The sequence below is a fragment of the Chionomys nivalis genome, chromosome 13, assembly GCF_950005125.1.
Source record: "Chionomys nivalis chromosome 13, mChiNiv1.1, whole genome shotgun sequence".
Lineage (NCBI taxonomy): Eukaryota > Metazoa > Chordata > Mammalia > Rodentia > Cricetidae > Chionomys > Chionomys nivalis.
This window is the reverse complement of record NC_080098.1, coordinates 10,101,835-10,123,345: the sequence shown is the minus strand read 5'-3', so window position 1 is coordinate 10,123,345 and position 21,511 is coordinate 10,101,835. Positions and strand designations below refer to the sequence as shown.

At 40.8% G+C, this 21,511-nt stretch overlaps 1 protein-coding gene across 1 annotated transcript in view; it reads left to right on the top strand.

Moving 5' to 3' along the window:
• Positions 1–21,511, top strand: part of Gpr158 (G protein-coupled receptor 158) — a 372,055-nt gene that overhangs the window by 295,092 nt on the left and 55,452 nt on the right. The window contains exon 6 of the mRNA XM_057787800.1: positions 14,799–14,908. Coding sequence (XP_057643783.1) covers positions 14,799–14,908 — 110 coding nt within the window. The remainder of the gene's footprint in view (positions 1–14,798; positions 14,909–21,511) is intronic.

The window sequence follows — 21,511 nt, the reverse complement described above, 5'->3', positions numbered from 1 at the left end:
ACCAGGCCCTATTGAATCCACTTCCTTGTGTTTTACAACCGGTACAGGGCTGGAAAGATGGTACAGCAGCTAAGGGCTCTTACTGCTCTTGTACAGGACCGGCCTGTAGTTTTCTAGCACCCATATGGGGCTCACAACTGTCTGCAACTTTAGTTCTGGGGAATCCAATGCCCTATTCTGGCTTCCATGGGTTCTTGCATAACCACAGCACACATAAGCTCATGCAAGCATATACAGACAAAAAGCAGGCAACCAAGCAAAAACAACCACTGTAGATGGAACTGAGGTTCAAAGTTGAGACCACTGAGGTGGTTCCTGGATTCTTAGTCTTCCTACTCTTGTGGTTATATCTCTCCAACTCTGAAGTTCTGAATCTGAAAAAGAAATTATTTGTGCAGGTTTTTTCATAAATTATTCCAGTTTGTTTTTTAACACTCATTCACCCATTTGTTAACTGCATTCTTTATCTTTAATCTTATTTTTTATTTGGTCTTCTTGAAAAAATATTTTTCCATATAATAATGTTATGATTTTCAGCTCATCTGTTTGGCACTTTGAACCTCTGCAAAGGCATTAAGCATTCTAAAACACCCAGTTTCGGTGATAGCCGTCTCATTTTGTGTGCCATCTTTCCTCTGTAATGGAGACTGAAATGGTGCTGGAGCCCCAAACTTAGACTGAGTTTAAACCATAGCTCGACCATCTAGTAGTTGTGTGACTTTGTGGACACAAATCCCTCTGTATTTGCAGAAGTAAGGTGAGGAGAATAACCTCCCTAATGGTTTTCTTTCCATAACTACGTCAAAATACCTGAAACATTCAACTTGTAAACATGAAGGGTCTATTTGATCTGATAGTTCAGGCACTTTTGGTCCATGGTTGGTTGGCTCTGGGGCTGTTGGACACCTGATGAAACAGGGTATCAGGAGACAGACCTTGGCACAACAAAGGCACACACTTCGTGGCCTGGACTTGAAAGAGGAAGGAAGCAGTGCAGCTGGACTTCCCCTGTTCCCTTCAATGCCATGGAACCTAGAGACCTTGCAGTAGCCCCACCTCTTGTGTTCCTACCACCTCCCAATAGCCCCAAGCTGGGGACTAACCCTGTAACATGTGGGCCCCTGGAGAAACAGTCCTAATCCAGGCTATAGCATTCTGACCTTGGCCTCCCAAGGCCCAGTTCTTCTTACAACACAAATGTATTTAGAGTCCGCATTCCTTCCTATGGGTTCTACTGTTATTCAAAAGTATAAGTTCAAAGTCTTTCTGATTTTAGACAAACTCAGCTGTGGGTCCTTGAAAGAAGTTATGTACTATCTGCTTACCATAGAGTAAACAATCTTATTCCAAAAGAAATGAGTAGGGCTATAAAAACTTGAAAATCAGTAGGGCAAACATTACACTTTCCCACCCCATGTCTGACATCCAGGGCACACCAGTTTACAATTATATGCATCAGGATTGAGAAACTTTAACTTCTACAGTGGATTTCCAAAGATGCAACTTCCATCTTGCTAGTTTTAGAAGTAAAATGACAAATAGGGAGGGTCTACCTGACAAGGAACTGAGAGCAGCCTCCAGCAAGGATGGAGAGCCTCCTGGTCCCAGGCAGCTGAACCCCAGCAACAACCCACATGTATGGAAGTTATCATCTCCCCATGAGATCTAGTCATGAGCAGGGTATGAATGCACACATGTAAAAGGACTGTGAGACTGGTAGAATTGGATTCTAACTGGCTGAACACGAGGCTGAGATAAGAAGTGAGTGTTGTTTAAACTGATCAGCTTATAGTTACTGACCATACATAGATAAGTAACAAACCTCCCTAGCCTCCCTGCTTTATCCATCATACTGATTGCTCTTCTGCCTTCAAGATGCAAGTTCTGTTTGCCTTTTCTATTTTTTCCTCTTTACCTACTCACTCCACTCCACAGCATTCAGTGTCTTCTCTGTTGGTGTTTGAAGATATATATGCACGTCATTTAGGAGACTCAGTTGTTACTATGTGGCAAATATCAAGGATGTCAAGGATGATTCCTGCTTGATGGTGGTGGCACTCACTCTTTTTGTCATTATGATTCAGTTTATTAATCTTCATATTAATTTGTATTTACAAATATGTTAGCACAAAATGTGGCTGAAAGAAATGAACTGTGCACATTTCCCCCAAGTCTTCAGATAACATTTTGCATGTTGCATTCAACAGTAACAAAATAACAATGGCAACTAAGGAAAAAAGCTTTTCATACACAAAAGCACCAACCTCAAGAATGTTTCAGTTGAAAACTCCCTTGACTACCAACCGTCCTTTCCTCAGACTACTCTACTGTTCCCTGTTGCTCTAAGATTCTTTTTTACTTTTGTTTCCAAAACTTGCTTTTCTTCCTATGCCTGACAACATTTGATTTTATCTTATATGTGACTTTAATTTCTTTTTTTCTTTCTTTCTTTCTTTCTTTCTTTCTTTCTTTCTTTCGTTCTTTCTTTTATTCCTTCCTTCCTTTATTTATTTTTTATTGAAAATTTCCACCTCCTCCCCTCCTCCCACTTCCCTCCCCTCCCCCACCCCTCCCACTCCCTCTCCAGTCCAAGGAGCAGTCAAGGTTCCCTACCCTATGGGAAGTCCAAGGTCCTCCCTGCCCCCCCCCCCAGGTCCAGGAAGGTGAGCATCCAAACAGACTAGGCTCCCACAAAGCCCGTCCATGCAGTAGAATCAAAATCCAGCGCCATTGTCCTTGGCTTCTCCCTCAGCCTCCGCCGTCAGCCACATTCAGAGAATCCTGTTTGATCACATGCTCCATCAGTTCCAGTCCAGCTGGCCTTGGTGATCTCCCATTAGATCAGTCGCACCGTCTCAGTGAGTGGATGCACTCCTCATGGTCCTCACTTCCTTACTCATGTTCTCCCTCCTTCAGCTCTTCATATGGACCTTGGGAGCTCAGTCCAGTGCTCCATTGTGGGTCTCTGTCTCTATCTCCATCCATTGCCAGATGAAGGTTTTATGGTGATATGCAAGATATTCATCAGTGTGGCTATAGGATAAGGCCAATTCAGGCACCCTCTCTCCTGCTGCCCAAGGAACAAGCTGGGGACATCTCCTTGGACACCTGGGAACCCCTCCAGAGTCAAGTCTCTTGCCAACCCTAAAATGGCTCCCTTAATTAAGATATCTACTTCCCTGCTCCCACATCCACCCCTCCTCCATCCCAACCATCCCATTCCCTCAAGATCTCAACATCCTCCCCTTCTCCCTTCTCTTTCCCCATCTCTCCTTATCCCCCCACCCCCACCCCCGTGCTCCCAACCCCTGTCTGGCAATCTTGTCCACTTCCAATATCCAGGAGGATAACTATATGTTATTCTTTGGGTTCACCTTCTTATTTAGCTTCTCCAGGATCATGAATTATAGGCTCAATGTCCTTTATTTATGGCTAGAATCCACTTATGAGTGAGTACATACCATATTCATCTTTTTGGGTCTGGGTTACCTCACTCAGGATAGTGTTTTCTATTTCCATCCATTTGCATGCAAAATTCAAGATGTCATTGTTTTTTTTTTTTTTTTTTTTCCGCTGAGTAGAACTCTAAAGTGTATATGTGCCACACCTTCTTTATCCATTCTTCTATTGAGGAGCACCTAGGTTGTTTCCAGGTTCTGGCTATTACAAATAGTGCTGGTGCTCGCTTTTAATCCTAGCATGCTGGAGGCAGGGGCAAGAAGATCTCTGTGAGTTCGAGGCCAGCCTGAACTGGCGAGTTCCAGGACAGCCAGAGCTGTTACACAGAGAATCTCTGTCTTAACGGGGTGGGGGAAAGAGAGAAACAGAGAGAGAGAGGGGGAGAGAGAGAGAGAGAGAGAGAGAGAGACAGAGAGAGAGACAGAGGGAGAGAGAGAGAGAATGAGAATGTGTCTGTTGGTTATAAAACTCTTAAGGGCTTCCATAGCACTGCACCTTCATTAATCTTGGTCACTTTGTTTTATCCACCAAAGTACCCTGCAACTCCCCTCTTCCAACTTGTATATTTTCATAGTTTTGCAAGTGAGCTAAAAAATAGTTCTTGTTCTGTTAAACCCTTCTGATTCCCTGGGGAGTTAGTTTGCTGTGTGTTGTATTTTTATTTGGTCACACACCAGGCATATCGTTGTGGCAGCAATCCAAATAACTCTCTTACAGATGTCTGTACTCCAGACAGAGCAGTGCGTGCTCTCCGGGTCTGCAATGGTCTTCTGGCAGCACGCAGCCAGCACTCTTGTGAGTTTTAGCCCGTGGAAACGACGGCAAAACCCAGACCAGTAACACTCTGATTGTGTTCTGAGCTCATTTGTTCCCAAACTGTATGCTTCCCAAGAGAGATATTTTTACCTCTTTGACAGAGAAACCACATATTTGAGTCATTTTGAAGAGATGATTCAGAACTTTAAAGTTGTGTTTCTGTTAGTGCGAGAACTGCGTGGAAAGATGGAGTAAACACATCTGATCAGATAACAGCAAAGCACTTTTCAACCTCATCCCAAATCTGCTGAAAGCCAGTTGGCGTTTTAATGAGACCTTCCCAGGTATTTCTCAGAGACAGGAATGTTCCAGAAGTATTATTCCCAACCCTCTTCATGGCTGAGATGCAAGGCGCACACAACGACATTGCCTCTCACCCAGAACCCACCCTTTCCTCAGCCTACTTTAATGTTTGCTGGCAGAGAGTCTAAGGCAGCTACTAACAGGTACTCAGCACATCCGTTTTGGTTGCACAGAGCACAGGCTGTACCGTCACATGGGGAGGCCTCAGACGGGCAGGCCCTTCCCCAGGAATCATCCTAGTGCATTTTCTGTTCCTGTCCTTTTAGGGAACTCAGTTTATCTATTTCAGCCATAGTGTGTGGGGCCTGACAAAGTCAGTTCATTCCTAAAGTTTGAGATCTTACATTTATTCAACAGTACATGATATAAATACATTATTTACCATCTACTGACCACTGACTATCAGTATTGGTTAGCTGTTTTAGATTAACTTTTTATCTCATATTTAACACATACACTACTCATGTGTGAGTGCTTAACTGGTAATGTGACCACTGAATCACTGCCAACACTAAACCTTGTAAGATATGTACAGACACACATTCACAATGCAATGTTGTGTATTAGATTGTTATAAATTAATGTGTTCTTACTGAAAAACTCAGACAAATTTTATTAAAATTCTATTTTTGAGATTACAGTTACTACCCTCTCCTTTCCTTTCCTCTCTCCAAATCCTCCCATATACTCCTCCCCAATCACCTTCAAATTCATGGCCTCTGTTTCCATTAATTGTAGATAAGCATAACTTGATGAGTTTAATGTTACATATGTGTGTTTTCAGGGACGATCATTTGGCACTGGACTGCCAACTGCTCTACACTTCCACTCCGCTTTTCTCAGTTGCCTGTGGTCCTTTGTGTAGGACTGAGCATCATGGGCTTGTCCCATACACTTTGACATGTCCATCGATGTCTACCTTGTTCAGTTTATGGGAGGTCATGCTGATGAGACTTAGGTGTAGTTTATGACAATAATAGGAGACACAATGTCACAGCAAACTCCCAGATCCTCTGGCTCTTTTACTCTTTCTGCCCCTCTTCCACAATGTTTCCTGAGCCTTCAGTGTTGGAGTGTGTGAAATGTATCCATTGGAACCGGGTTCCACAGCTCTGCATGCTGGTTTGGTAAATTAGTGGTTATAGCTTCTTCTCTAGCATGAGTAGTTAGCTAGGTTTCCAGTACCAGGCACGATCTCACTCTTGTTGAATAGATCTTTTTGTTTGTTTGTTTGTTTGTTTGTTTCTCTGTGTAATAATCCTAGCTGTCCTGGAACTAGATCTTGTAAACCAGGCTCACCTCGAACTCACAGAGATCCTCCTTCCTCTACCTCTCAAGTGGTGAAATTAAAGGTGTGGGCCACCACACCTCTCTAAACCACCACCTCCTCCCTAAAACAGACCCTCTTCTCGTTTTCTCTAATGTATTCTGGTCATATTTCCCTACCCCAGGTCCTCTCAGCTCCTCCCCATCTCTCCAGCCTCCCAACTCCACACCTTTTCCTTCCCTCATTTTGAAAAACAAAAAGTAAACAGCAAAACCCAAACAAACCAAAAGAACCAATAAAAATAACCAAGAGTCTCTCTTTCTTTCTTATATAAGAGAGACAGAGAAAAAAAAACTCACAGAAACACCAAATCTGAAATCATTATATATAAGCAAAAAAAAATTCAATGAAACAAAGAATACAGAAACAAAGTAAAATGACACAAAAAGCGGGGCTTTATTAAGTGTGTGTGTGTGTGTGTGTGTGTGTATGTGTGTGTGCGTGCAGTGGGAAAGTACTCATGCAATGGCTTGAGTATGGGGCGAGAGAACTGCTTGTGAGAATTGTTCTCTCTTCTACCATGTGGATCCTGGTATTGAACTCATGTCACCAGGCTGGGAGAAAGTAACTTCACCAACTTGCCACCTTCTAACCTTCCTGGGTATACATTTACCCTCACTTTAAACAAATGTCCACCTTGCCATTTTACCAATTATCAAGTTTTCATATTTAAAAAGGTCATTATAAACTTTGATCCTTGACTTGCTATCTTCCTGTCTTCTGGGTACTTCTCGCTGAGCTATGGCAATTAATTTGTATGAGTATCCTAAAGGAACGTAGGCAGCAGAGCCAAAGTTTCAGGCTTTTATTATTTTGGTAAGTAATAAATGCATAAGTAAGTGATGTGGCAGCCTTTGTTGACTCCCCGTAGGAGGCCTCACCCTCTCTGAGGAGTGGATGGAGGTGGGGTGGGGAGATGATGGGGAGGGCTGAAGGGGGAAGGAACTGGGATTTGGTATGTAAAATAAGATAGTTAAAAAAAATTTTAAAAATGAAAAAGAAATGCATAATCTTATGATAAAATTCTTAAGAGGAATAAATAATAAAATGTAGTCTCTGTGGAGCACTTGTGCTTGCTCCCCTTTTTGCTGTGTTTCTTAGAATAAAATATCTTTAGGGTAATAGTCAAATATTTTCATTCCCATGCTTGGATATGGATCTGTAGGCACACATGCACGTAAATTCTAAGAATGTCTAGTGGCACAACAGGTAGTTCATGCATATTGTTAACTGGCTTTTTTCCCCCATTAAATGTATCTCCAGAAAGCTTTTCTGTACACACATACTGTCAGAACATGATTGGGAAGGATGGGGTGACTCATAAACTGTGCACCACAATTTATTTTTGATCAAAACATTTCTTTTGATCCCAGAAACTGAGGCTGTGAATTCTCAAAACAGTCACTTTTTAGAGATCTGTTTGTTAGGCTGGGCTGTTTCCATGAAGAGCCTTTTCCTGTGGGAACCAAAAATGAGGAGACTGGACCCAGGAAAAAGGCTTCTCCTTCCCACCGCTCACCCCAGCACTTGGCTCCCCTGACTTTTCTGTGCTCTTTCCCAACTGAGGGTCCAAAGCTACCCTCTGCCTTGTGGCACTCTGGTCCTTGAATGTTCTGGAAGAGAGAACTCGATGAGGTTGGGAAGTCCTGGACAGAAGGTTCCATTGCTGACTGGTGGAGAAACATTTCAGTGGATTTGGATGTGACCAGGGAGTTTGAAGCTGTTTATCTTATAAAAATCTTTGGGTTCCAGGATTAGATCCTACTGAAGGGTAGACCCCACTGGAAGTTAGACCCCACTGAAGGTTAGACCCCACTGAAGGCTAGACCCCACTGTCATCTTTGTCTTTAGTTTTTAATTTCTTTTTGTATTTTCATGGATATTGGGGGATTTTTAAAGAACTTACCAGGTGCATTGTATGTGCTGACACAGTGACCTTCAAGTATCTTGTAACTTTTAAAGTTATCTCTATGTTTTATATTTTAGACTATTTAGTCCTGTTTGTAATTTTGGAATAATAGGAGCCAAGTACAAAAAAATAAGCTATAGCCCATGGTTGTGTGGGCATATAATCAATATTAATGGTCCCTGTCATATATATGTTCCTTGTATAAATATAAAGATGCATCTGGCACCTTATATTTTATTTTTTTGAAGTTTGGATAATACTTTAATAATTAATTTAAAGTTTATGGCTATTATCATACCTCCTATTAACAAATAATGCTGTTATAAACCAAACTGTCCTCACACCTTCTGCTAACAGAAACCCCAAAGCAGGTAACCCTTCATTCACCCACAAAAGTGGCTTAATTCGCAACCTGCTTCTCTGAACTGAAACAACTGACACTTGATGTGATAATTATGAAAGCAGGGGGCCTTTAACACTAGTGCTCAGGTGCCCAACTTTTGCCTAAAACATGAGCATCACAGGGCTACCCCTCAGAGCTCCAGAGAAGCTGCCTGACCATGCTGGCTTCTGACCAACATACCTCTATGCAATGTTTTTTGAAATGCACCAAGGATTTTGTTGGCTGGGCCAACACAAACCTTGTTTTGTTCCTAAAAATTCCTTTAAAAATACATATTCTATTGAAAAACATTCTTCTATTTTGTGACTATTTGAGAGGTTTCATAAATATTCTTTTTCTTTCTGGTTCTCTTTTTCATACAATTAGCTGTTTTCAGTGTCTAAGAAGGATTGTAACTCAACAGACTTCAAGCCACATACTTTAAAGTCATATTATTAGATGCTGTCATCTCAGCATGTAGGAGTAGGAGGCAGGGGAATCTCAAGTTCAGGCCATCCTGAGCTACGGAATAAGTTCAAGGCCACCCAAAGCTATACAGGGAGAACCTGCCTCTGATACCCAGGGGCTGAGGATTCCTCGGTAGTAGAATTCTTGAATGTTTAATGTCCTGGGTTCAGTCCCTAGCACTAAACATAGAAAAACATCATAACTGAAGAAACAGGATAATTACCTGTGCAGGTTTACTGGAACACAAGGGAAAATCATAGAAGGTTTTTGCCACTATGTAATAATTTTTGAAAAAATAAAAATTTAAAAATTAGTGCCCCAAGTGTCCAGTTCCACCAGTAAGATCAGGTGATAGGTTTTTTTTTAAGTATCTAGAGAACATGCCCATGTTTAGAAACCAACACCATCACAGAGGAGGGTTAGCCCTTCACACTTAAAGTATTTTTTGCAAAGATGGTGGAGGAACTAAACCTCCAAACAAACTTTGTGAGCTTCCTAGGGACCATGTGGAAGGAATCAGCGAGTTTGTGTGACACCTTCAGCTGCTGATCCTGAGAATATCTTTTTCTCTCATACAAGCTCCTCAGCCTAGGAAATTTACTTTATGTTGTCTATAATATCTAGACTGTGTCGTCCACTGATACAGAAATTGTATGTATTCTTCAGCATTGGGATTATACAGTGATGGGGTGGACAGTTCCACCATGCTCCACACATATTCAATATATCTACAACTCTCATGCTCCTCTAGCGTTAGGAAGAGAGTGGAGAGAGTTTTCCCATGTAGTACGACTTTGGAACTCCGCCTTCAGCTTGCCTTCCAATAAAGGAACTTTCTATGGATTCTGATTCAAAAAGTGATGATTTTGATAACATGAAGGAAATTACTTCTTGCCATCATTAACACGTGGTCTCTTCTCCCTCAAAATAAAGATGGTGGAGTTTACTTGGACCCAAACCTGGGTGATATGAAATCAATATGAGCGTAGCATTGAGATCAATGTGTGGCATGTCTGAGTCCATTTTCTGCTCTTTTAACAGGACACCATAGACGGGCCAATTATTAGCAAGAGAAGTTTATTTTGCTCATAGATTTGCATGCTGGGAAGCAAAACCCCCAGTGAGAGCATAACCAGCATCCAATGAGAATAAATGGCATGAGAATATCACAAAACTTAGCTTAGTCTTGTGGGTGGTGGGAAGAATCATGTGACCAAGACTGAGAAAGCTGCTAAGCAAGGATCATCACAGAAGGGCAAGGAACAGCAAGACAGAGAAAAACCAGCTGAACGCACTATTATCAAGAGCCCATTTCAAAAATAACCCCACTGCTGCCTCATAGCCTAGTAATTTCTTGAAGGTACCACCTCTTAATACTTTTACAATGATAATAATTTGAAAATGAATTTTTAAAGAGATATTGAGGCCATAGCAGTTCCATACTATCATAATTTTACCTATGAGCATGGCTGCTGTCAGTTTTATGTCATAGAATGTCATTCATAAGTCCTTCAACTTGATGGATTAATTTTCCTTTATTCTTTTCTACAAAGATATGTTATGAATGTTATTAATTTATGGTTGGAACAGGGTGCTATGTTTCATAGTCATGTTGGTAAATTATATGTTAGTATGTAAAATTTAACATGTCACAAAGACAACACGACTTTAGAGACCCATTTTGGGTGTGCTTTTCTCTTTATAAAGCATACCAACTAGCACGACCTAAATCTGAATTTCCTATAGGCAATTTGTTCCCCACTTATTAAAGAGCAAGTTTGCACATCATCCTCATCACTACTTCCTTTTCTCAATATCATTTTTATATATAACAGGTTGATCTGTTACCCATTATTGCCAAGCATTGTGCCATGGAATTACTTGTGATTTTTTCATAATATTTTTATTGATTATTTGGGAATTTCACATGGTGAACACTGAGTACACTCACTTCCAAGTCATCCCAAATCAGCTATCTCTTATGCCCACCCCCCAAGGAAAGAAGAAAAGCATAAAGCAAGATCAATTTGTGTTGACCATGACTCACTGAAGCATGCTCAAACTCCTAGTGTTCAGCCCCTTAAAGAAAACTGAGTCCTTCCCACTCGCACCTCTGCCTGAATCCATCAATGTGGGTGCTACAATTCAGCATTTTTAATCACAGGTTTTAAGAGTTCTCTTTAATGGTTTTCTGTCAAGGTTGTTATGGGGGGGGGGGTAGAGGTTGTCACAGAGGCCTTCCATGTCCCTCTTTCTCAACTGTGAGTCTGCAGTCATCAATACCATGGCAAAAGTCACTTCCTTACCCCTTGTAGTCATCAGAAGAATGGATTATGTACTTAGTAGCTAAATGATCTTGCATATATTATTCCAGCAAGAAAGATATGCTAAACAACTGAGTTACAGAAATAATTACTTCAAAATAGAGCTATTGAGTGAAGGAAAGAAGCTTAGCATTCAACAGGAGTAAATAGTGTGCAAATAAGATGGAAGTCTGACATTATGTGGGAGGAGTGGGACTGTCACGGATGCCAAGCCTGCGCTGTCACCAAGGATGTGATAGGAAGTCTCATAATTTGCTCTATCCTTATACATCATTTCCTTCTATCTGCTCTATTTCAAACACAGTCCTCCTTCTACCAGCCCCCCAGGCTTAAACTCTTCATATGTCTTTAATATTTATTTTCCTTTGCCTCAAGGAATAGTTAGATGTTTCCTTGAGTCAGATATTTTTTCCTTTGTTCTAGCAAATGTCTGAATTCTTGGTCTCTCAACACTGATTACATTAAGTGCTACTTTTCCCCCGATAATGTTGTTTGCTTCATTTCACGCAACCTACTCCGACCAAGGCCTTTCTGGCATGCCAGGATTCAGTCTTGGTGCCACAGAAGCAGATACGACAGAGCCTGCCCCTGCTAGAGGAGAGAGGTGCTGAACATGTAGAGACCTTGAGGCATCCTACAGAAATTCTTCTTCCTCATAGAGGAAGGAGTATTCTGGGCAAAGCCAAAAGGGATGGGCAGAAATAATCCAGGTACAGGTGAGACACAGGACTGGGCAAGGAGCATCCATCGAAAGAGGGCATAAAATGCTAGGGTCTGCAGGCTTGAGTGGGGACAAGATAATGAGAGCAGAGATGAGTGGAATTCTGTGGTGCTGAACCTTGCAACCGTTTGAAAGAATTCTAATTTCCTCCTAAGAATCTGAGAGTCACTGAAGTCCAAAGCGGGATGGTGACATGAGCAGAAACATTCCTACAGCTGTTTGGGGCCTGCCAATAAAACCAAGGGATAAAACAAAGAGAAAGAGGAAATATGGCTACAGGATGAAGCACTCCAGCTCCTCCTCCCTTCCAACCAATCTTCTTGCCTGCAGTCTCTTCCTGTTCTGCAGTCCAACCAATTCTGTGACAGACTGTTGCTAGATGAGTCCTTAGCAAATATTCAGATCTCAGCAGAAAGACTCTTAATGGGCTGCTCAGGGAATAATTCAAAATTCCTCACCCTGTTATTCCAGGGTTCTGACCCCACCCTACCCCTGCTTCAGAGATCTGTCATCCATGCTTCTTTTTACTCTTCCTTGCTGTAGCCATGCACTCTAGACCTTTCTACAGCACCTTCTGACTCGCCCCGTCCAGCTGTGCTTTGCCCTGCACACTCACACCTGCTCCTCCTTAGGCCCTTGCTCAGATGCCCATCCTCTCGGCTGAAATAAGTCCAATTTCTCTGAAATAATTTTCCCTTCCTCCAAATCCTCCTTATGCTTTAGATCATAGGTTAATGACGTCAGTCCCTTCCCACTAAGAGAGCATTTAGAGAGGCGAGTAGGCATAGCTCTAATAAGCATGAATTCCGAATAGAATGTCTGCATTCAGACCCTGTTGCCACACCTCCGACTATGAGATCCTGGATGCATTGTTTCAGTCCTCTGCTCTTCACTTCTCCTCTATAAAAGTTCATAGGTCAAAAGTGCTGTGAGGATGAAATGAGCCCAGGTGTGTAAACCATGCCAATGACTCCTATGCAATATTTCATATGGATATGTCATTTTTGTCATACATTTTACATCTGTTCTGTGCACATATATAACTTTTGTGAAAATCTAATTTGCATTTAAAAATTCCAAATTTCTTCCTGAGTAAATAAACATTGAAAATATCAATTAAAATAACAATGTTTGGTGAGTCCTAGGGGTTTTCAGATAGTCTATTTTTTAAATTACTTTTCTTTAAAAAAAACTCTAAATAGACTGTTAAGAAAATATTGCAAGATTTTTCTATTTGTAAAGTACATACAGAGACCCATGCCCTTTTATAATTCTACTTTTGGTTTAGAGATTAAGATATAAAAGACGTGGAAAAGCTCTATAGCCAAAAGTGAAGATAGAAACTGAAAAGGAAGAAAGATTGGAAGGGCAGAAAATCATTTTTGGAAAGAATGTGACTTTAATAACCAAGAATAAACAGCAGCCAATTTTACTGGATGCCCTTTGCACCCACTGCTACTTAGCTCTTCCCCTCTGCCTAGTCCTTTCCCTGATGAACTTACTGTGCAGGGGAAGCTTTCTCATAACTAAGATCTGTGTGCCCCCAGGAATCCACACTGCCAGAATAATTTCAGAATCCATTTCTCTGCTAATTGTTGAGATTTATGTGTTTTCACTTCACTACTCTTGGTTCTCTAGTCTCTAACTTGCCATTTCTTTTTGCTGTGAGAAGAAACAAGGTGTTCCCCAAACCTTTAGTCATATACAAAGAGTTCTGAGTCCCCAAGTTCTCTCTTCCTCTTCAGCATCAAGTCCATACTAAGCAATGACACCTGCTTTGCAAAACTGATAAATACTTCTGTTTTCATGTGCAAAGAAAATATTCCTAAAATTAGCGAGATAAAATTTGTTGTACAAATTTACAAAATTTTAAATGGTTTTGTATTTCTGTATGTTTTCTGAGTTTGAATCTTTTTCTTATAAAACTTAAAGGCAAGCCTTTATATGTATATTCATACTCTCTCTGTACACACACACACACACACACACGGTGCATAGGAAAATTATTGATACATTTTGTATAAGTGGAAGAATAGAATCGAAAGTTGTCACTTGATTCCAGAACACACAGTGTGGTAATGTCTTGGGTATGGGCCTACTTTTATCTTTGAAAAGTGTGTCCTGGAGACTTTTGTCTTGTTCTTTCCCAGTTCCCTAAAATATTCCTTCTGCTTCTCAGTTAGCTGCCCGCAGTAGTCATGCTTCTAGTTTAAAAAGCCAAAGGAAACACTCAGGCTTTTGGCTAATACTAGAGTTTCTGTTTGATAGCCCTGACATCAGCAGAATCATTTCATACTTGTTGATCCAGGTAATTGCAAGTCTTCCCTTGCAGCACCATTCATCCTCTAGTACTACCCAAGGCTCCCTAGCAAGGTCAGACTGAGTTTTCCATGAGTACGTGCTGAAATTTACATAGCAGTGTACGAGAGGCAGTGGAGTGTCCTGTACAAGTTCTTTGTCTGTCCCATAGAGTTGGTCACTTGTCTTGCGGCCCCGCTAAAGCTGCTCAGATGCCGGTTGTAGCCCCTGTGTTACATTAGTGTAATCCTTGGCATACATGTCTCTCTCCTGCTTCTTTTTTTACTTCAACAACTCATAGGAGGACATCTGGAATATTGCATTTCTGTTTATTGAAACTCTGAAGTGAGATACAGGGAATTAGTGAAATCATTGGTCCGTGTTCTGGTTTGTAGGAGGGCTGGAGTGGTGGGTAGATTGTTGGGAGGCTCAGTATGGACAACCTTGTCGGAGCTGCCTCACACAGGGGAAGGGCACAGGAGAACAGGAAAGTCTGTAGTAGAGGAAGACAGAGGGAAGCCTTCTGCAAGGTTGTGTTGAAAAGAAAGAGACAGATATTTGCATGCTACAGACTTGAAACAGGTGATCAGAACTCCTTGAAATTAGATTTCAAGAATTTAGAATTCACTGAAATTGAATCCTGTAGTTCTTCCGTCTCAGTAATGAACTGACAGAGCATCTTTCAGTGAGTGTATGCTTATGTCAAAATTAATGCGCATTAAGCACCCAGTTACAGTACTGTGGTAGGGCAGCGATTGACGCTGAAGGTCTCTCTCTGTTTTGTCCCACAGGTTGTTATTCTGTACTTTGAGCCAAGCACATTCCGCTGTATTCTCCTAAGGTGGGTCCGTCTTCTCGGCTTTGCCACTGTTTATGGAACTGTGACTCTCAAGCTTCACAGGTATGTTATACTTCATCAACCTTCGTTCCCACAGAGGGATCCGTTTATTTGGTTTGGCAACTAATTGTTAACTGGTCCATTATTCACCAATGGAAAAAAGCAAGATGATTTACACATGTATATTTTACATATCCTCTTGACAACAGCTAGAATAACCTGGAAAGGGGAGCCTCCACTAAAGAACCGCCTCCATTAGACTAGCCCAGAAGCAAATCTGTGTGGGCTTTATATGGACTAATGATCATGTGGGAGGGCCCAGCCCACTGTGGGTGCTGCCACTCCTGAGCAGGCGGTGCTGAGTTGTATAAGAAAGCAAGCTGAGCAAGCCACGGGGAACAAGCCAGTAAGCAGTACTCCTCTCTGGCCTCTGTTTCAGTTCCTTTCTCCAGCTTTTTGACCTGCTTGAGTTCCTGCCCTGCGTCCCCTCAGTGATGGACTGTTTGCTGGATGTGTCAGATGAAACAAACCCTTTCCTTCACAAGCTGTTTTGGTCATGGGTTTATCACAGCAAAAGGAACCTAACTAAAACACCCTCTAGAATTGTATTACATTCCTTGGGCAATCTTTAAAGAACCAAACTCTTCAAACAAGGTGCTATAAGAAACTATGTTTCTCTTAGAGAATGAAGTTACTCTGAAAAAAACAAACAAACAAACAAACAAACAAACAAAACCCGCATCACTGTTGGGAAGTTAACAGTATTGACTCACTAAAACAGGATGGAAAGAAAATAAAGTCGAAGTAATGGGTACTAACTGCTATACAGAAGTCAGCAATATGCCCATTTTACAAGAATGCTGTCTTCCCTTCCCAATTTCCATGCCCCAGGTAACCCTGCTGACATTCCATGATAAAGCTATTCTTTTAGTGGTTTTGGATAACAAACTGGGAGGCTCTCCCTGGGGAAGACTAATTCTCCTGTTCTAATAATTTCTTAGTTGCCTGGAGTTATTTGTCTGGGATTGGGGCCCTCTAAGATTTCCCCTTCCATGTTAGTATGTCTATTGATATCATCCTTGTTCAAGTCAAAATTGCACATATGTAAGTAACATTATATAGACTAAGTGGGTTGTGTTTATATAGTTTGGAATATATTTTACATATAATACATACATATATATCATATATATGTAACAATAATTAAAGAAAAGGAGGCCATGAATTTGAGAGAGAGCAAGGGGATTTCAGAGGAGTTTAAGGGAAGGAAATGATATATTTTATTATTTAAAAAAATAAAAAAATATTTAAAAGTTATTTTACCATTCCTTCAGGGTTTATCAACCTTGAAAATTAAATGATACTGTTCCCTTACATTTAGGTCAAGGCCACCTAAATAGGAAACTAGGACAGTAAAATAAACTTCCTGTCCTGTAGAAGGAATGGTGGGCTGTGTTCCCACCTGGCTCCCGCACAGCTAGCTTTACACCCAAAATAACAACACACAAATTGTATTCATTTAAACACTGCCTGGCCCATTAGTTTCAGCCTTTTATTGGCTAATTCTCACATCTTGCTTTAACCCATATTTAGTAATCTGTGTAGCACCACAAGGTGATGGCTTTACATCCATCTCGGAGAGGAGAGCTATGGCATCTACCTCACTCCCCTTCTTCCCAGCATTCTGTTCTGTCTACTCCACCCACCTATGTTCTGACCTATCAGGGCAAGCAGTTTCTTTATTAATTAACCAATGAAAGCAACGCATAGAAGGAAGACCCACCTACATCACTGTCCATAGTTCTAGGGATGTCTGGAAATCCTAGGTTTTCCATTCCATCTTATCTGCAATTTTAAAGAAAGCCTCGGTGAAGTTGTGCCAAAGGGAAAATGAGGGAAAATGCCGGCAGGAAGATGCTGAAGTCCCTGGTACTGATGAACATGCGGCAGTTCTGGTGACTGTAGAGCATCCTGCCTTGTAACCACCTAGGAATAAGAATTTCTCAGTCAAGGAGGCTCAAGCAAGGCTTGCTTTCAATGATAGATGTTATGTTTCTTTGGTCTCATTCATTGCAATCTTTTTGAAAATACATTTATCTCCCACACAAGCTAACCCTTCCTCTTACCTGCCTCTCTTCTTGCTTTCTTCCATTTTCTCTCCCTTCCTTCATCTCTTCCTGTCTCCCCATTGTTTTCTCCTTTCCTTCCTCTCTTTCTCTTTCCCTCTGTTTCATTCCCCTTTTTTCTCTTCTTGTCTCCCCCTCTTTTTCTCCCTTTCTTCCCCTCTTCCTGTTTCCTTCCAACTCTCTCTCTTTCTCCCTTCCTTCCTCCCTTCCTGTATCCTTCCATCTTTCTCTCCCTTCCTTCCTTTCTGGTATTTAATCACTGAGAATCACCTAGATCATCCACAGCACTCAGGATTCCTTTCACATATAGTGGAGTTAGAAACTTTATGGTACTGGGCTTCAGGAGAACAAATATAAATGTAAATTCACCTTCAAATGCTAAGAAATCATAGGCTTATTTATCTTACAAAAGAAAAGGAAAAGACAATTAATTGGCATGGTCTCTCTGGATCTCCCTTTACCATGTCAGCATATGTGTCCTACTGTAATGCCCTCCAGGTTTCCATTCCACATATAATTGCTATCTGCCAACTAATGCTCACCAAAAGATACAAGACATCATTGGCAATCTACAATGGGCTGTAAGCCTTCTAGAATCACGAAAGAATTGCCTACTTGTGACTTGACCAAGACCTCACTTGCTACTAGACTAGCACTTCCTGTCTGTTATAATCGTTTCGCTGCTTGATTATTTTTTTTAATTTAGTGGTAGCCTTCATTGTAATTTATGTTCTTCTTGAAGTGAGTGAAAGTCTAGCCATTGAATCCCAGGAAGTTCTGTGACCTACATGTTAGAAGTGCTTAACTCATTAGTAGATGAACGAACAAACAAACGAACTAACGAATGAATGAATAAAAAATTTAATTGCAGTTCTCTAAACTTCTGCTCATATTTCATTATATTTCCTGACTCACCATACAGTAATTCAGGGTGACCCAAGTACTTGGAACATATAACACTGGCCTGCAGAAAGATATTTGATACAATTTGAGGGCATCATTAAATAGCACCAAATCATAAAATGAAAAGATTAGGTTCTCTTTCAGTCCTCCTGATTCTTCCCAGCAGAAGGATGATTTTGGAGCATCCTGTTTTTTCCTAGCACCTGTCATAGCACTGCTGGTCTTTGTCTGGAACAGAGCAGAGCACCCTGCAGTCTTGGAACTGTCCGTTGTGGGGCCACGTCCTTAAGAGTCGGCATCCTTTTCTACTATATTTGTTTCCATAACTGCTAATAGTTTATAGAAAATATTAGCTGGGTTTTTTTTCTTTATAGTAACAATAAGAAGTTCCCTTTAAAATACTTTAAAAGCAACTAATGGTGGCTGATTTAAAGAGGATATTAAGTGATTCTGGTACAGCAGCAATCCTGGAGGCTTTTGAAATAATTAGAATTTTGGAAACTGGTTTCTTAATCATCTTTTGCTTATTTTGAAGACTGGAATGGAAGCTGTTTCCATTGTGTGTCTCTAGAAATCACTACAGGGAAGAAGAATTACTTTGCTTAAAACTGGGGGAAACTTTTCCAAGTTAATTAGTAAAATTATTCTAATTCTAATCCTGTATGAATATCATGGTCTTACTCATGTATTCGCTTTTCTCTTTATTGCCTAAATTTAGCAAAATACAGTATTGTTCATTCATAAACTGAGCCATTAGCATTCCTAGAAAGTGTGAGCACTTGAAGAGTATGGCTGGCCATTCTAGTTCTGTGCTCCCGCTGTGACAAAACACCATGACCAAGAACAACTCAGTGGGAGTGGGGGTCACTTGCTCACCCTTCCTCCTCATTACTGTTTATCCAGTAGAGAAGATGAGGCAAGAAAGGAATTCAAGGAGGAGCGGAGACAGAAACCACAGAGGAATGATGCTAACAGGCTTGCTTCTCTTGACCACACCCAGCTATTTATTTTATACAACCTAAGCCCACCTCCCTACACTTGGTGCTGTCTACAGGGTGCTGGGTTCTCCCACTTTAATCATCAGTCAAGACAATGTCCCTACAAGCATGCCCATAGGACAATCTTATGGATTCAGTTTCTCAATGAGGTTCCTTCTCTTCCAATGTCTCTCGTTTGTGTGAACTTGACACAAATTAACCAGCACAGCTCCCATCTTCAGTGATGGACTGTTTATGGTGGGCAATGGATTTGATATACTGTACTTGGTGAGGGGTCACTGTATTTGATGTACTGTATTTGTTAGATGGTGGTGTTGGGTGTGCTGTATTTGATGCACTGTATTTGTTAGATGGTGGTCTTGGGTCTGCTATATTTGATGTACTGAATTTGTTGAAGGATGGGTGGCTTTAGTGAATGGAGCTTCAGCAGATGCTTTCACTGGATTTGAGTTAAAAAGGACTTCTTTTATAAGGATACAATGGAGAAGAGTGACAGAAATTTTGATAATTCTAGATTTTAATTTTAGTTCTTTCATTATCTACTTACACAATCAAAACCTCTAGTTGAAATTTTCTTTGGACCATCAACTAGCTTTCCAAATAAAGACATGAAGACTTGTTAATTATGAATGTTTGTCCTTAGCTTAAGCTTTTCTCACTAGCACTTTTAACTTAATCTAACCTGTTTCCTTTCATCTACATTTTGCCTCAGGGATTTTTACCTTTCTTTTATTCTGTATGCCCTACTTTCCTGCTTCCTCCATGTCTGTCTGTCTGGCCCCTGGCATCTTCCTGCTATCTCCTTTTCTTTCTCCCTCCTCAGTCTAAATTCCTCCTCCTACATACCCTCTCTGCCCAGAAGCACCGCCTATACCTCTTTCCTCACTATTGGTCATTTAGCTTTTTGTAAGACCGATCAGGAGCCTTAGTCAAGCAAAGTAAAACAACAACACATCTTTACATAATTAAACAGCTATTCTACAACAAAAGACAAATAATTTTGACTTCTAATAATTAGTTTCATCATCTATAAATTGTTATCTCACCTGTGAGATTGTAAGGATGGCATTCAGTTTGAATATGTCAGGTAAGGGAGTAGATCCTTGGAGCAATATAGGCAAGGACTCAGAGGGTAAGGCAGAAAGCCAGGTCCCAGCAGGCTCCTGTCCAGGATCTCAAAGTTCAAAATAGTCTGTCCTAGAGAACAGCACATCCTGATATCATAGACCCATTCTTATGGAAGCTTCATTTCCATATCTAGATTCTCATTTTTTTTAGCACAAGAAAAAGAAAATCTTGCTTCTCTCAGCCGAAAATTCTAGGAACTTGTGAGTGTGATTATATAAATGGCGTTGTAGACTTTGGAATGCAGGGTAAACAAAAAGGGTCAACTTCTGTATCTCAACCTTTTCTCTCATTTCTTTCTCTGTAGCCTGCTCTTTTGGTGACTAATGTCTATAGACTCTCTAGAGCACCAAATACCTGGAAAAAACTATGGGAAAGAAATCAAACCTCACTGGCTTTGCTCTAGAAATACAACCTTTATTCTGGGTCAGCTCTCAGGATTCTTTTGTACACATAGGGTAAAGTTAGAAATGACACTAGATTTCAGGAGAACTAAATTAAATCTGAATTTAGCCTCTAACATTAAAAAGTCATAAAGACTTATTTATTTTAGGAAAGAAAAGTAGATCAATCAGCATGCTCTTCCCAGCTCTCCCTTTCCCATGTCAGTCGGCTATGTCATGGGTACTTGAAGTCTCATGCATGTTTATCTAATCTCTCTTTTCTCTGGTTGAATTTGTCCATGGATAAGCATCACACAGCCAAAGACGCCATAACAATTCAGAATAGAATTGTAAGATCCATGAGAGTATTAACTCTGCCCACAGGACAGGGTAGAAGTGAAGTAGAAGTACATGCTCTCCTGAAAGGAGGACTGTGCCACATACGTTGTCTGGAATTACCCACATCTACAGTAATACAAAGCAGACAGCCATCTATCTGCTCGCCAATCGTTTATCCATCTGTTTATTTGTAGAGTTGGGAATTGAACATGAGTCCTCATCCATCCTACTCACAGACTCTACCACTTTGACAATTTGCCCCAGACGAGACTTTAGCTACCTTTATCATTTGCTTAAGTGCTTTACTGACCATTCTTAGCAGCCCATCCGTGCCGTCTAATTTATTCTTTATTCTTTTGAAATTCAGAAAAAAAGAGTAAGGGGGAGGAGAGCCAGTTTTAGCTAGTTCAGAAGATCTGAAGTAGCTAAAAAGTAAAATATCTTTATATTAAAAAGAGAATCCTTGAGTTGACCATGGGCATACTTGTCTTAGCTCAAGAATGATGCAGGGTGGGTCTAACAGCAGTTCTGCGGGGCGAGTTTTCTTTATTTGCTTATGAAACGTGGATAATCTGAACTCTCAGGAGGCTGAGGTAGGAGGATTATGGGTTTGAGGTCAGCATGCAGAGTGAGTGTGAGGCTATCTTGAATAAGAGGCTAAGACTTTTAAAACAAACAAGCAGTCAAACAGGAAATTGGAAAGGTGCTATCTCTAGGCTTAGAAAGGTCAGGTATGTGTTCAGGAAGCAAAGCAAGGGATGCTTTTACTTCACAGGGGATACAGATTTTAGA